The sequence below is a fragment of the Artemia sp. Qi Xiang Cuo genome, chromosome 1 (genome assembly GCF_049724085.1).
Source record: "Artemia sp. Qi Xiang Cuo chromosome 1, ASM4972408v1, whole genome shotgun sequence".
NCBI lineage: Eukaryota > Metazoa > Arthropoda > Branchiopoda > Anostraca > Artemiidae > Artemia > Artemia sp. Qi Xiang Cuo.
In genome coordinates, this window is record NC_142794.1 from 54609425 (window position 1) to 54626129 (window position 16705).

General features: G+C 36.2%; 1 protein-coding gene across 2 annotated transcripts in view; it reads left to right on the top strand.

Annotated features, from left to right (window-relative positions):
• LOC148956489 (piwi-like protein Ago3) overlaps window positions 1-11488 on the top strand; it is a 59281-nt gene extending 47793 nt beyond the window's left edge. For both annotated transcript variants that reach the window (XM_089108360.1, XM_089108353.1), the window contains exon 9: window positions 9641-11488. In XM_089108360.1, coding sequence (XP_088964486.1) covers window positions 9641-9905 — 265 coding nt within the window. In that variant the 3' untranslated portion in view covers window positions 9906-11488. The remainder of the gene's footprint in view (window positions 1-9640) is intronic.
• The last annotated feature ends 5217 nt before the right edge of the window (window positions 11489-16705 follow it).

A 16705-nucleotide genomic window follows, 5' to 3' on the forward strand; every position in this document is an offset into this window, starting at 1 on the left:
AAAAGGGGTTCTCCCCCTCGAGTAAGTGGCATAGCAATCTTTTTGCGCCATTTTTGCACCAACAAGTGGTGACCCCCGTACCTTACGCACCAATAAGTGGTGAAAGCAAGAAAAGGTCCTATCAGTAAACATGATAGTAAAAGAATTCTGCGTTTTCGAAGAGACAAGTAATTTAGCCTACAAGAGTAGCCTATTGTGGTTACATATATAAAAAAAAGATCGCAAAGAAAATTCTTTTTTATCTGGGCAGTGCCTAGTTGGATAGATAGGTAATAAAATTTACGAATCAATATATCACGCAACTATTTAGTGTGCAAAAATAAGGCTAATTGAGTCGCAGCAGTTTTTCGCGAGAGACCGGAAGTTACATTGGCAAAAGGATTTTCATTTGTCGGAAGACGTTAAGTAAACCTTGAAATAATGGCGGACAAACGGAGAATTCAAACAAAAAATCGAATTCAGACGCACAATTGTATGCGACTCCCGCTGGAAATACCCTAAGAAGAACACCATCAGGTAGAACCATATATTACTCAACAGGTGAAATAGACATTCCTGGGACGTGTGAAGAGGAAATCTTCAAAACAAAATCAGTAATAGAACGATCTCCGGTACGAACCAGGGAAGAAGAAAAAAGTCTAAGGCAAATTCAGAAAGAATTATTCCCAGATAGAGAAACCTGAACAAAAGAAACAGGGGCGATAATACATGAGGAAAAATTATTACATGAAAGTACGGGTAAAACATAACCAACAGAGGAGGTACAAAAAGTAGGGGAGTTGCGGGTAAGAAAAAATATTATACAACGAGCAGACCCAGAAAACGAATTAAAAGAATATAAAGACAGTGAGAATCATAGTAGGCCAAGTAGCAGGAGAGGTAGAAGCTCAATTTCCAGCAGGAGCTCGCGAAAAAGCACTCAAATAGATATGACACATCAATTATTAAATTTCATGGAGAAAGAAAGAGAGAGAGATAGACAAGAAAGAGAGAAAGAGAGGATAGCTAGAGAGCAGAAAGTTATGAAAAATCGGCTCTGAATATTAGAATTTCTTCGTCCTCTAGCAAAGCAGTTTTTGAATTTTATTCTCATTTTCAACAGGTTCCCTACTGTACAAATGATTCAAATTTTTTTAGTTATTGGTTAATTCTGTAATATTTATATAAGAATAAATTACAAAATAGTGGAGGTTAAAGGACAAACAAAAATCATGACATTCTACTCAATTCAGACTCGTCTCAAATTGGCCCTGTGTAATTTTTAATTTTCATTATTGCTTAATAATTGTGAATGTATTTAATTTGCGGGAAATATGAATATCATAATTCCGGTTTTTCAAGACAGGACAGAATTTCTCCATTGATCTTATGGAAATGGCATCGTTGCTTTTGCTGTTTATATGCATCTGAATTTTGAAATACTCTTTTTCACGTAAGAATTAAAAATCACGTAAAGTCTCTCATGATTGCCAGATTGCCTTAATTTTTTCTCCTACCTCTTTCAGCTATTGAGATTATTTGATAGCGATGCAAAAAAAGTACAAATTCTGCTTTAAATTAGCCCCGTTTTTCGAGTGATTTCAGACTTTGGGGGTTATTTAAAAAATCAAGTTATGACTGAATTTTTTAGCGTGGGCTTTTGTTTTGTATTATTTTCTTAATTAAGTAGAATTGACTTAAGGACACCCTAGACGGTCAATCATTTTTATTAAAAACTTCCATCAATCAATTGATTAAAGCACGATTGACCGTCTAAGAACCGATTGGGTCATTCAAACTTTCTATCAATCACCATCAACGCTTGCCTCAAGCGTCAAACAGGTTCCTAGATGGTCAATCATGCTTTAATCAATTGATTGATGGAAGCTTTTGATCAAAATGATTGATCTTCTAGGGTGTCCTTTAATGTCACATCAATCAAAGTAGCCCCCGCCTACATTACGAAGTTCGGATGTACAAATGTGGGCTGATCATCTTCAATTAAAACCTCTGTGACTATCTTAGTTAGATATGTAAGACTTTTTCTTGTAGCCAAGACTATAATCGTAACTTTAATACATTTAGCTTAACAGTTTTAGCTACTTAGTAAGTTTTTAGTTAGAAATAAAAAAATAAAAAAATGTCGAATTGGGCAAAAAAAAATTCTCCAAGGTAAGTAAGCTACACTAAAACATGATAACTACAAATTTATGTATTTTTTAATTGATTTTGATTTAATCGAATATATTTCTTTAATTGATGTGTTTTATAAAATAGTTGTTTTTGTTTTTCTATCTCCAGTCTGACCGCATTAGACATTTTGATGATGGACATTTCCGAGACACATCCTGCAGCATTTATATTGAAGTGAAATTCTAAAGGAGCTGGGATTAATTCTTCTCCCCCTACGAAATGTCTAAATATACTTGAAAACATGTACTTTTCGAATTAGTATTTCAATTTTTCATGTCAAACAACGAGAAGACGGAACCTAAAACGGTATTAAGTATCAGAATCTTCAAGATAAAATGCTGTGTCAGAAATTATGCGCTAATGTAACCTAATGTCGTCTAGAGCTGACGTTTTCTCCAAGTTCAGCGAGGCTTTTTCCATGTAAAATAAGATGTTTAGTCCGATTTTGGCCTGTATTTTGAAGTAAAATGACCTTTCTAAGATTGGGCGCGACACTTGTGGTCCATGGTCAAATAATTCAAATAGACAGCTCTGAATAGCTTTCGTTGGTTATTTTTGAAGTTAGAACTGATTCGTAATGCATTTGAAAAACTTAAATTGCGAACTTGAATAAAAAAAAAAAAAAAAATCAGGTAAAGCAATGGGGAATTCACCTAAGTCAGTGAAACTTTTTTGAACCGTAAATGAATATTTCAGCTCTATATCCAAGGGCAGTTCTCAGCGAAGTACATATATCAATAAAATAAGACTTACTATAAAATATAATTATTAAAACTAAAATTAAAACAGTCCTCGAATCATTACTCTAAGGAAGTTCAATCAAAACTCAAGGACTCGTTATTTTCGTACTTGAATTGTAATGAAAACTGAAATATGATTGTTTTCTCGCTTTTGAGCGTAGTCACCGTTAACATTTAAGCATTATTTAAGTCTTGACACTGATATCTGACTGCTACTAATTAGTTACTAGATGTTACTAATTGACCAACGTTGTTAAATTTTAGCAAGGGCGGATCCAGGGTTTTTTTCGGGGGGGGGTTACTAATTTTGACTCAGTTTTCGACTAATTTTACTGATTTTTACCTAGGTTTTACTAATTTTCGACTTATTTTCGACTCGGTCAAAAAATTCGGGGGTGGGGTTTCAAACCGGGTAACCCCCCCCACCCTGGATACGGCCTTGAATTTTACTATTGAGTAGCAACTTCTTTCAATATATCATCATTTGCGAGAACTTTTCACCAGGAATTTTTTAGGATTTAGAAACAGGTAAAAAGTCAGAAAAGTCAGGGCTGAATAATTAATTCTCTTGTAATTGCTGATGAAAATTGCACATTGCGGCCGTTAATTGAACGCAGAGGATAAAAGACGAAAGAAATAGAAATGAGAAATATTTAAAAGCTTTAAAACCTCCCTCCCAAGGCGTGTAGAAACCTGATGTAAGATTAAATTCTAGTTGATCACTAAAAAATGAAAGACCAGTACTGTCTCACTTTATCCTGAAAAATTATTATGTTAATGATTGAGACATGAATCAAGTATTATTCATGCTTGTATTCTTTTAAAATCTTTTTTAATTCTTTTCATTGAGTTGAAAATAAAATAAAACTATTGCCAATAGGGGACAAAAAGTATATTTATGTGCATTTCTTTTTACTAGACTATGTTCTGCATAGTAGTTTTGATTTGTGTTGCAACCCTGTAGTTTTGAATTTAAGGTTTGATCCAAGTAAACTTTACTTTGCAACTTTACTTCAGGCCTTTACTTGGAATAAAAAAAAAAAAAAAAAAAAAAAAAAAAAAAAAAAAAAGACTTAAATCAGACGTAACCCTCTAGCGTTCGCTATATTACCTTAGAAGTTAGATCCTCCAGAGCCAGGAATTGCGCATAGGGTGCCTATGAAACCTTACCGGACATTACGGAGCTGAGCTGCAACCCTGACGTCCTCCCACTGTGGTTGAAGAAACATCTCTCCTCTACTTAGATCCTTTCATACTGCCGTCGTAATGTGTGTCTTGGTCGACTGCTTTTGCACATCTTTACAGAGCATCACTCAGTAACTATACATGGGGGTCAATCCTCGGATATACGAAGGAAGTGGCCAAAATATGTCCGTCTCCTACGTTTCAGAAAGTCCCCATGTTTGTGACCTTTTCCTGCCATGGTATGTTAAATATTCTTCTAAGGCACATGTTTTCAAAGGCTAGGACGTGTTTCTCCTGTTTGACATTTATTATCCTGTATGCTCTTGTATAGAGGACAATAAACCTCACATTGCTATTCATGGTGCGGAGCTTCAAGTGCAGAGTCTTTCCTACTGCGCCAGATTGGTTTCAACTTATTATCGAATGTCTTTTCGAAATCAATGAAGAGTTTATTTTTTGTCCTATTCCATGGACTCTTCAATCATTAGTCTAAGAGCAACTTAGACCGTGTTGCTCTTCCCTGAGGTGCGAATATAGGGCTGTTCTAAGTTGTTATAATGTGACAGTGGCTAGTATTTTACTAGGTACAGACGTTAAGTTGATGCCCCTCCAGCTGTCCCGGATTAACACATCGTCCTTCTCGAAAAGTTTGACCAGTATGCCACTGATTCAATCTTTTGGGAATTTCCAGATGACCACTAGGAGAGCAGTCCAAACCTTTATTTAGGCTGGAAGGGATGTTTTCAGTATCTGTGTCGTGATTCCATCGGCTCCAGATGCAAGTCCATTTCTCAACTTATTCACAGCTGTCGTCACTGCTTCAGTGCTGGGGGGGGAGTGTTAGTGCTTGCATCAATTTGTAAGAAAGGCGTATCCCTTACTGTTTCTAGAACATCAGGTGTGGGTCTATTTAAGACTCTCAGAATGTGAAGCCCATCTCTCGTCAGCTTTCTATTGGTCCATGATTATGCCCCCGTTTTCATGTTTCACCAGGTATAGTCTATTTGTTTTCTTTCCAACTTTTTGTTTTTAGTCGATATACCATTTTCGAATCTCCTTTTTTAGCAGCTTCTTCTGCAAGTGCTGCTTTTTCTTCAGTGACAGTTCTTTTGTCTTTCCTAGCTCTTATTTTCACTGTCTTGTCATCTTCTTTGTAACGGAGTTGTAACTGGGCTTTTTGCTCAGGGCTCGAAGTCTTCAGGATAAGTGCCCCGGGTCTCTTAGCACTTACTGATGCATATGCAGGTATTATCCGATATCCATTCTGTCTTTTTTTCTTTTCTTGAAGCCAAGGTTGGTCTTTGCAACATCGTGATACACACTGTTGACCGAGGTCCACATTTTTTCAATATCAGAGTCATCAGCTCCGTCAAGCAGGTTTAACGGTTCGAATCTGATATCCGCAGAAGTGTGCGGATATCAGGATCTTTCAACTTATCGGTGTTGTTTTGTTTTTGTGTCGCGACATTAGATTTTTGCTTCTGAGCTTTCAGGTTGATTCTTCGGTTTTCATCAGTATATGCTCCGATCTAAAGCCCCATACGTCAAATAGGCTACTTCTCCAGCGTCTTGATAGAACGAAATGGTCAATTTGATTCTTTGTTCGGTTGTCAGAGGATACCCATGAGTACTTAGGAATCGTTTTGTGTTTGAACATGCTACCACCTATTACTAAGTCGTTGCTTAGTGCATAATAAACTGGCAGGGTTCCACTTTCGTTTATCTCTCGCCGGCCATGTGGGCCCAGAACTTTAGGACAGTACTGGTCGTCTGCATGCATTTAGATCGCCAACCACATAGAGTATATCATCCTAGGGAAAATCTTTGGTGACTGATTGTAGAGAACATTCTTCTCTTCATGATCAACTTCGTAAGTCGGAGCATAGCAGGCGATGATAGTCATTTTTGTATGATAAGATATGAAGCGGGCTGCCATTATCCGTTCGCTAAGTTGGTTCCAATTTGTCACCGCTTAGTGTGGAAGCGGTGATATCAGAATTCCTACTCCAGAGCGGTCGACGGAAGAGTTGCCGCTAAATGCCATAGTATGTCCATCGTCAAACTTCTCTAATCCGTTTCCTGTCCACATTATTTTACTGAGAATGAGTATATCTATAAGGTATTGTCTCACCTCTTTAATATCTTGTTCCGTCTTGGATATCTGGTTCATGGTTCTCACATTCCAAAAGCACATCTTTGGATTTTGTTTCGCATTCAAAAATTGGGTCCAGGGGTATGCAGGGGCTGTAAGCCGGAGAGATAATGTATCCGAGGCTGTCGTAGACGTAGGGTTGCAGGTTTGTTTCCCCCTTGCCCCTCAAGGTCCCGGGCGTAGGTTACAAACCCACAACCCGATCCTCCTCATTTGAGGACTTGGGATCATCATGCTCTTCCGACCTCTGAGGTAAGGATCCTTACATGGTTGAGTTAAAGAGGTGCGGTATTATCCTATATTAAAGAGCTATAAGGCATAAATGTATTATTCAATTAATATTTTTGTTTCCCAGAGTCTCTTAATATAGAAGGGGTGGCTATAGAAACTTCAGGGAAAGCTTATTAGATTAGAAATTGATAGATTCAGTCCCATTTTTATGAGCCAAAATAATTGGAGGACAACCATCCCCCCCCCCGCTTATACCCTTTTTAGCTACCCTCCGTTTAAAAGGCATTCGAACCAAATTTTGAGATAACCATTTCGTTCAAAATAGTCTTAAGGTCAGATAACTATGCCTCCAGGGATGACATAACCCCCCACGTAGCATCTGGGACAATGCCTGTAAGTTATTCAAGTTTCCACTTGTTTGCAAAAAAAAAAAAAACTTAACCATAACGAGTTGGAGGAAGAGGGACGGCCTCCTCATATACATGATAATATCCGTTTCTCTTTAGTTTTAACGTCACTATTTACTTTCATTTGAAAAACGTGTTTTAGGTTAAAAAAAACAACAAAGATAAAAATCTCATTGAAAAAAAAAAAAAAAAAAAAACAAACGAGACTGCGGCCAGTGGAGAGAAAAGAACGAAAAATGTAAAACTTAACCCTTTTTAGGTTTAATTTCTGTTCATTGTTAATATCTTTTTCGTGGAATATAGATGAGACGAGATCCCGCCCCAGCTGCTCCTGACCTTAATGCTATAATTTAATTTCTCATAGCAATGTTTCGAAAATGGAAACCATCCCTGAAAAAGACTATTCCCTACAATTTCTTTTCAGAGGGGCCTGACATATTTTTACGGAAAGATTCGCTAGAAAAACTTTGCATCCGGGAAAATGTACCTCTTTTTTGCCTTTGTGCAGGTAACCATACGATGCTTTTACAAAAAGCAGCCACCAGGTCATTGCAACAAACAAAATAATGAAAAATTATCAATGAATGAACATCTAATCAATATAAATAAATTTACTCATAAACTAGCTTACAATGCCCATCAATGTTCAATTCGTTCCATAATTATCCTAAGAAGCCTCCCCTGCCGCCTAATAGCATCATGTAAATGTAAATTTTACTTCATATATTCGGGGAGCCATTCTCCCTGTATGTTCAAAGCTTAGTCCAGGTGTGCTATTCAAAATCAGGGGATGCTAGAGGTTAAATCCCTTCTTCATATTAATCGCAAGAACCTCTCACGAACGTTGGAAAGTTTGGCCCTAAAATTTGTTGGGAGGGCTAGGGCCCTCCCTCCGCTCTTCCTAAAATAGCTACTGACTTTCCACCCTGCCCCAATAACTGGTGTGTAGAAATGCAACATAAAAGTTAGTATCACTGTACACATTTTTTTACCCTCCATTTTGTATTGACTGTATTTATGTTTTGGGACAAATGTGGCACCATGTTGCAATATGACCTTTGAAACTGGGAGGATATTTATACAACTTTTTGATCGTTCTAAGCCGATTTTCCCAGAATTTTTCTCGACAACATTTTGCTGTAGCAAGATCTAAAACTTTTAAGATCATACCATGATAATGATTCTGTTAAATATCTGAACATTTTTCTTCGATAGCGTTTTGACCCTGTTCAGGTCAGGATCTAACTCACTGTACAAAAAAACAGAAATCAGTACTTTCCTGCTGCATGATTTATTGCTACTTAAAAAAGACCCTGGAACTTCAAATGACTCCTTTCGATGTTATATAACCACTTCTTCAATATCATCACCCCTGGGAGGAGTGGAATGGAAACAAATAAACATGCAACCATTGCCAAATTTCTCGGGAGGATACAAAATTTCGTGTTTTTGTGCAAAACAAACTTGCGATCTCCACAATAAGGTTCTTTGTCATGCTGAACGTTATTCCGCAACTTCATCAAGCTCGAACCCCTTTTATTCCCTTCTTCATCCCTGAATATGAAGAAGGGTTAAATCCCTTCTTCATATTAATCGCAAGAACCTCTCACGAACGTTGGAAAGTTTGGCCCTAAAATTTGTTGGGAGGGCTAGGGCCCTCCCTCCGCTCTTCCTAAAATAGCTACTGACTTTCCACCCTGCCCCAATAACTGGTGTGTAGAAATGCAACATAAAAGTTAGTATCACTGTACACATTTTTTTACCCTCCATTTTGTATTGACTGTATTTATGTTTTGGGACAAATGTGGCACCATCTTGCAGTATGACCTTTGAAACTGGGAGGATATTTATACAACTTTTTGATCGTTCTAAGCCGATTTTCCCAGAATTTTTCTCGACAACATTTTGCTGTAGCAAGATCTAAAACTTTTAAGATCATACCTTGATAATGATTCTGAACTGTTAAATATCTGAACATTTTTCTTCGATAGCGTTTTGACCCTGTTCAGGTCAGGAACTAACTCACAGCACAAAATAGCAGAAATCAGTACTTTCCTGCTGCATGATTTATTACTACTTAAAAAAGACCCTGGAACTTCAAATGACTCCTTTCGATGTTATATAACCACTTCTTCAATATCATCACCCCTGGGAGGAGTGGAATGGAAACAAATAAACATGCAACCATTGCCAAATTTCTCGGGAGGATACAAAATTTCGTGTTTTTGTGCAAAACAAACTTGCGATCTCCACAATAAGGTTCTTTGTCATGCTGAACGTTATTCTGCAATTTCATCAAGCTCGAACCCCTTTTATGGGGCGTTTCCTCTTTTCCTTTAATTTTAAAATTTCCTCTTTTGTTGAGATTCTTCTATATTCCTATTGTTATCGAGGTTCCATTTTTTAGAGCTATGGTTACTATAGGCGCGTTTCATTTTTTACTTATTGCTCGTTACCAAGAACCGTTTATACCTATCTAATAGACTAAACCATAGGGCCAAAGTCTCCTCTCCTATCAGTTTCACACGCTCTTTTGCTTCCCAGTCCAGGCTTAACCCTAATTTGGCTGAGGAAACGTTAAAGGATTCTTAAGTTTTTTTTTGCTTTTTTCTCTGTGTGATGATGAGGATCATAGAATATATAGCTGAAATATCAACTTTTTTTCTTTCTTTTAGTTTTATCTACGGAAGCCTATTTGAGTAATCTTTCTGTCAACCTCGTAGTAATTTATTTAAAGCACCTTTTTTTTTCAGGTATGATTTTTTCCTCGTTTCGCAACATGTAAGCCAAGGCACGGTATCGCCTACGCATTATATCGTCTTGGACTCTGAATCCAAATTTCCTCCAGACATGCTTCAAAGAATCTCTTACAAATTGACATTTATGTATTATAACTGGCCAGGAGCTATTAGAGTCCCTGCTCCGTGTCAATATGCCCACAAATGTGCATATTTGATCGGACAGAATGTTAGAAGAGTACCGGATGCTTCGTTAGATAGTCGCTTGTATTATCTTTGAATTTGTTCGGTAAATCTTTGTGTCATCACTTAAAAATTGAAATTGTTGAACTGCATTGCTATGATTATGGTGTTATTTTCGAAAGTATTTTTTGTGCTTCCATAATGTTTTTTTTTTGTTTGCTTTCCAGTAAATTGTTCATTTCAAAATAAAACAGAAAAAAAAACTTATAAAAAAGACAGTTGCGTTTTTATATTAATATCTGTAAAATTGGACCACCAAACTCATTAGTGAGTCCTCATTAGATATGTATATGTATGAATAGTTTTCTTAAATGGAGCGATAAAATGACCCGTATGTAAGATATTTAATGAAGTCGGACGAAAAAAGCGGATAATTTCAAATTTCGGAAAATGCCAGCATCAAGGGTTTTTCATGACTGTCTCCTAAACACCTCACATTGTTTTGGCTCACAATTTTTCAAAATAAAAAATTTAGGTTAGCAGTATATCCGGAGTTAAATGAGAAATATTCATGGACGAGTAAAAAAGAAATCTAGGATGAATTACTGTCGTTTTATTAGTGCTTTGACTTTTTTCAAAATCGGAACGATTTCTAGAAGAAATTTTCATTTTTTAATATGAAGACGTGGTGGAGCTTGGTAAGTTAGAGAATTTTAATGTAAGAAAATTTAGTTTTTGAAGCTTGGGGACGGGATTTGCGGTGATGTCTCTATTATGGATGACCGTGTCAATTGTCCTAAGTTGAGCATAAAATAAATAATTACTGTATCAGCTTAAACATTGTAAAGTCAAGTAAAGTAGCTTGCCTTGCATGGTATTATTATCGATTCATCATTTTCAACCCTGGAAGTGATGTCATAGATTGTGCATAAAAAAGGTACATAGAAAAATAATCTAGTAGACTGTGTACAATATTACCGTCGCTAAGCACTAAATCTTGTATGACCTTATGTTGAAGTGTGCTCCGTTTTATACCTTTGTTGCATTACCATCAATCTTAGACTTACTTTATATTCGAAACAAAAAGTAATGCTAACAATATTAAAAATTGTACCCGTATTCAGAGTGTTGAGACCGATTTTAAGGGGAAACATCCCCCCCCCCTTTCTTTTTGCCGTACTAATGTATAAATACAATTTATAAAAAAAAAGAATCGTATCAGTAAATATTTATTTTTGCGTGGTTATATCCTGTCTAATAAGCTATTTTATTTCATCAAACAAATTTACATGCATAGCTTGTAAAGCAAATTGATAGGGATGACCAGATGAGTTATTGTTCTTGCGCAAACACTTAATCCTATTTATCCTAATCATGTGCCAACTATTTCTCAGCTGCATGTAAACTAGATCGGAAACATTTCCCCTTTATCAAATATGTTGTTAGTTAGAGTCTGGCTCTGGCCCTCATTATTTCGAAAGCTACTGCCTCAGTGCGTTAACTACAAAACAGAATATCAGTATACTTAGATTATAAGTATGTATATGTATCGCTTGTTATGTTTGTTACTGTTCTAATCTCTAAAATATTGCTCTTGTCCTCACGAAAGCAGACTATGTCATACCCTTCAATGAAGAGGTTCTATTTTGCTTTTTTATATTTTCTTAATTATATATTTGATTAACAGACTTTACGTTTTTGTGTTTAGTTTCAGTTAGAAAATGAAAAAAAAAAAAGATCACGTGTTTGATCCTTCCATATAAAACTTAGCTGCTAGATAAAATGACTTTCACCAGCTATAGGAATTGGAACTCGGTTGACGTCTTCAATGCCATCTCATTCCATCCTTGGATACTTTAGATCAACAAGCTAGTGAAGTATTGATGACAATCATTTGATCTTATAAGAGAAACAAAAAATGAATTCTCCTTTTTTTTTAATTTAACTTTATTTGGACATGGTAGATACTTGTTCTAAAAACGTGGCGTAATAAAAACGTAGTTGGAAAGGAGATATAAGTAATAAACTAATCAGTTGCTAGGTAGATGGCTTTGCATAACTTGCAACAAAATCGGTTGAGTTTTCGTTACTCTATTATTGTTCTACATTTATATTTAAAACAAGAGTTTTCTTTCTTTTTGCTGATTTCTCTCCATTGAACAGACTTGTTTTTGGATCAAATCAATGAAAAAAAGAAAGTAATTTGCAATAGTTCATAGATATGTGTTACAGATGCTGCAAAACAATAATTTTTGTTCTTTTAAGTTTCAACTTCGCTCTTTACTTTCATCAGACAGCATCCCAAGCAATGTTCCTCAAGGCACCTGCACTTCCAACCACTAGGGGGGGGGGGGGGGGGACATAAAAAAAAGAGCATAGCCTGTAAAGCTAGCCTGCCCCTGAAGATATTCGTAAGAATCCAAAAAAAGAATTGACCCCTTGGCTATCTCCCTCTCCAATATTTTCTAATAACCTGCTATCGCTGAAAAGGGGAAAATCATTGCTATCAATAGAAATAAAAGAAAGAAAATTGATTGTCTTTGTTCTTCAAAGTAAGGGACATAGTTAACGAGTTTAAGATGATGGCTGTTTCAACCCTTCAATTTTGATTTAGATTTGATGTTACATTATTTTCGACAGGTCTCAATCTCTTATAGATTCTCAAAAATTAGTTTTCATATTAAAAATTATTACTCTCTTTGATCAGTGGAATTGTTAGTATTTCTTATTTAGCGTTAATTGGATTTTTTTTTGCTACCCTTTCTTTGACAACGCTAGTTCAAACTTCCGGTTACTAAAGAGACTCGAAGAGGGAATATTCAAGGAGGGGTTTAGAACCACGGGTTTAGGGCTTTCGACCAAGAAGATTTCAATAGTACACTGTTTGTGGTTTCCAGTCCTTCGAATCCAGGAATGACAAAAAGTCCCATTTCCAGTCTAATAAGGCATCTCATTATGGCATGATCACGACTAATTTACAAAAAGCGTGTAGAGTAAGTATTAGCTTTCAAATGAACCCATAAACAGCTCTACGATGATCTATTGCCCCGCTAGTAGTGAAGAAATAAAAAGAAAAAGGAGAAACGTCGGCGTATCGAGCTCTTTTTCAAATTCGTAATCAACTTTTACTGCTAAGATAAATAAATCAAAACTATTGTTCTTGAATCAAAATTTAATTATTTTTTTCATTAGTCAGATTTTTTCAAATGGTATAGTTTTCACTTACAAAAGTAGGCTGGGGGGAGGAGTATTCAAGAGCGGGGTGAAGAAATTCCGGTTAATGGTGGTACACTTGCTATACTCCCCAGCTCTTCCACTTCATAAATGGCACCAAAATGCGCCATTTATGGAACTTTGCTTTTGTGATATCTAAGAAAAATATAATTAAAGTACGTATAAACGAGTGATAGCTGTTAAATGAGGCATGAAATGTCTAGAATCTTACATTAGCCTGCTAGCTCTGGCGGAAAGAGATCGACCACTGCTATTCATGCAAAAAAGCGATTTTCCTAGTTTTTATAAATGGGGGGGGGGTCTCAGAAACACGGCAATAGGTTTTAGACCATGATGAATCCAATGATATACATTTATTTCTTTCCGCCATCATTTTCGAGGAGGGTTTCAGGCTTTTTTTCAAGATTCCAGAACATTTGTTTTTGCAATAGACTTAGCATTAAGATAAACCTATATAAAATCGATTATTCCTGGATCACCTTTAAACGAAAATTTGTATCATAAGGCGGCGTTGTTTAAAAAAAACACTTAATTTTTGATTACTATTGGCTGTAGTTCACTTTTGACGGCTGTAGTTACTGCTGCTATCATTACCTTACCTAAGCTTTTCACGATGACGAGAATACCAACGTCTATCTCGCTGCTGCAATATTTTCAAATGTGTTTGAATGTTGAAAAGTGTTTATGTACATTTTAATATAAATTTAACCATATCGCTCAAGGTTACTTAGTAATTAGTGGCAACAATTGATTTTCTTGTCTTCATCAATATTTATTTCTAGGAAATATCCTTGTGAGCGTACAAAGTAACCAAGTAATTGATGCTAAAAAAAAAACTGCTTGGACTGAGTTGGCTTCTGAACAGCTCATACTCTACTGGAACTTAGTCCCGCTATCACAGTAAGAAGCAATTCAATGCCGCATTTATGTAGCCTATATATCTTAAACTTTTGGCAAACCAAAAATGAAAAAGCTGTACATCTTTTGGGCAAAATCGTCGCTTTGCAGTGGCCCTATTTGCCAACACAATATGGTTATCTCAAAGAAGCAAAAATTCATGATTTCGAGCAACAGCGAGCTTCAAGTGATAAGATAAGGTTGAAAACCTTATAAACAGCCCTCAATTATTATTTTAAATCCTTATTATACTTTTCCTCCCCGTTAATGTTCTTATGGGAATTTCTTACGAACCATAAAACAAAACAACTATGAGTCTTAAAGCATAAACTATAGTTTTTCACTATTGAAAGGCCTAAAATGCCTTTAAGATACATTCAGTCTTTCTCGAGCCACTGCAATGTACATGAAAGGGTCGATGTGGGAATAGTACATCTCTATATACCCTGTCCAAAACTTATTGATAGCCTTAAGATTTTATAACCAATATTTTTCTATCAATATTCTTTGTCAATTCAATTTTTCTGTCAAAGTCAGTATTTTCTATAGCTCCCTTGCTTGACGAAGCTTTCATATAGTTTTAATCCAATTTTCCAAATTTGAAATGAACGGAACCTGACAGGGTATATAACGGAACCGACAGGCTTATATAAACGGAACCTGCCATAATAATAATGATAATAATTTATTATAAGCCAAAAAAAAAAAAACAAAAAAAAAAACAGGCCATACAGAACAGTATTCTTAATTACACTCCACAAGAAAAATAACATAAATATCAAGTTTCACTCATTAATGTCAACGCTTCATTTACATATTTACATAACTGCCTGATTGTCCTTTTTACAGTCGTTTTCATGATCCCCGGGAACTACAATTTATCACCCACAAAATACATTCCCCTTAATAGAGAAAGTTTTTGGCACTCGGCGAGAATATGGGCCACATCCTCAATACCTATGTTACATCTGGGGCAAGAGTAATCCGCATCTGCATCTGAGGCCACCCTATTTCTGTCAAATACTCTTTTTCTATTTTTGAGTGGCAGGCAATTCGCTCGGATCTGAAACCAAGTCCTCCATGTCTCCCCCGGTAATCCTAGTTTAAAATAATATTCAAATCCAAATATCTCTTTTACTTGGGAATAAAACTTCAATGTTTCAGATGTTTTAACTGGCTGGGTCCACATTCGGACTTCCTGGTCTTTTATTTTGTCTATAATCAAAAACAGCTCACTCTGATCTGAGGGTCCTAGCCCCTCATTCCAAATATAGGATAATCCTAATTGATCTAAAACATTTTTTATTTGATACGGCCACGATCTTTTACGTTTCGACCGTAGCATCTCCACATAAGCTGCTTTTGCTAACCTATCTTCTGGCAGACTTAGAACTTTTAGCCAGTGCCGGATCATCTGTGCTAATCTACTCATTCTCAGCGAAAATATTCCTAGGTCACCTTTTATTGCCTGATTGTGGGTCGTTATGTGAAGACCAATTAATCTTAAAGTGTTGCAGCTGAATTGATTCCAATTGTGCTGCCGGTTCATGCCCCCAGAGTTCAGCTCCGTAATGGATAGTAGGTAAAATTTTAGAATTAAAAACATATTGATGCATTTTTAGATCTTTTATACTTGAAAGCCTTGAATTATGTACAATGGCAGTTGAAACTGCTTTCCCTCTCTTAATCATCTCTTTTATATGATCTTTCCATCCTCCTTTTGCTGCAAGAGGTACTCCCAAATATTTGAAATTTTCGCTCTCTTTTACTTTTTCACCTTTATAATAAAATTCTACTTTTTTATCATCATTATTCACACGAATTCCTCTAAAAACCACAATCTCAGTCTTTTTGATATTCAACACTACTTTATTTCTATCTAAATATTCTTCTAATATACTCAATAAGATTTGGAGCTCTTCTGGTGACTTGCCTATCAACACCGCATCATCAGCAAAAAGCAACAGAGATAACGTCAGGTTCCCTAGTGACACCGTAGGGGCCCATACCTTTTTAAATGGTCAGCAATATCATTTATATACAACGTGAACAACCTAGGCGAAATACTACTATCCTGTTTTACTCCTTTTCTAATTTCAAACGGCGACGATAATCCCTTCCCTAAAACTTTAACTATACCAAATGTCTTTCTATACATATCAACTAATATCCTAACGAAAAGTCTTAGTAAGCCTACCTTTAACAGTTCTAAGCACAGGAAAATCCTATCAATACTGTCGAAGGCCTTTTCTAGATCTAAAAATGCAATGTACAATCCATTCTTCCTTTTTGCACATTTCTCTACAAGCGCCTGTAGGACTAAGACCATATCAATAGCATTATGTCCATCTCGAAACCCTGCCTGCTCTTTCTTCCAAATCCTATATTTTTTTAACCAATGAGCTAATCTAGCATCTAGTATTATTTCTAATATTTTGCTAAGACTAGATACTAAAGATATCGGTCGATAATTACTGTGATCCGCTGGGTCTCCTTTTTTAAATAGCGGCAAAATCAAGGATGTTTTCCACGGCGAGGGCCATTCTCCAGAAGCCAGAACTGAGTTGAAGATAGCCAAGAAGATGGGCATAAATAGAATTTGGAAATGTTTAAAGATCTTTGTTGGGACTCCATCGCTACCAGGTGCTGATACACCTTCCATGGCGCTTATGCATTCTTCAATTTCTTCTTTCGATGTGGGTTTTATCAGATCATAATCGTGTTCTTTCAGTGGGAGGCTGATCTCATTCTCTGCATTCGATAAAT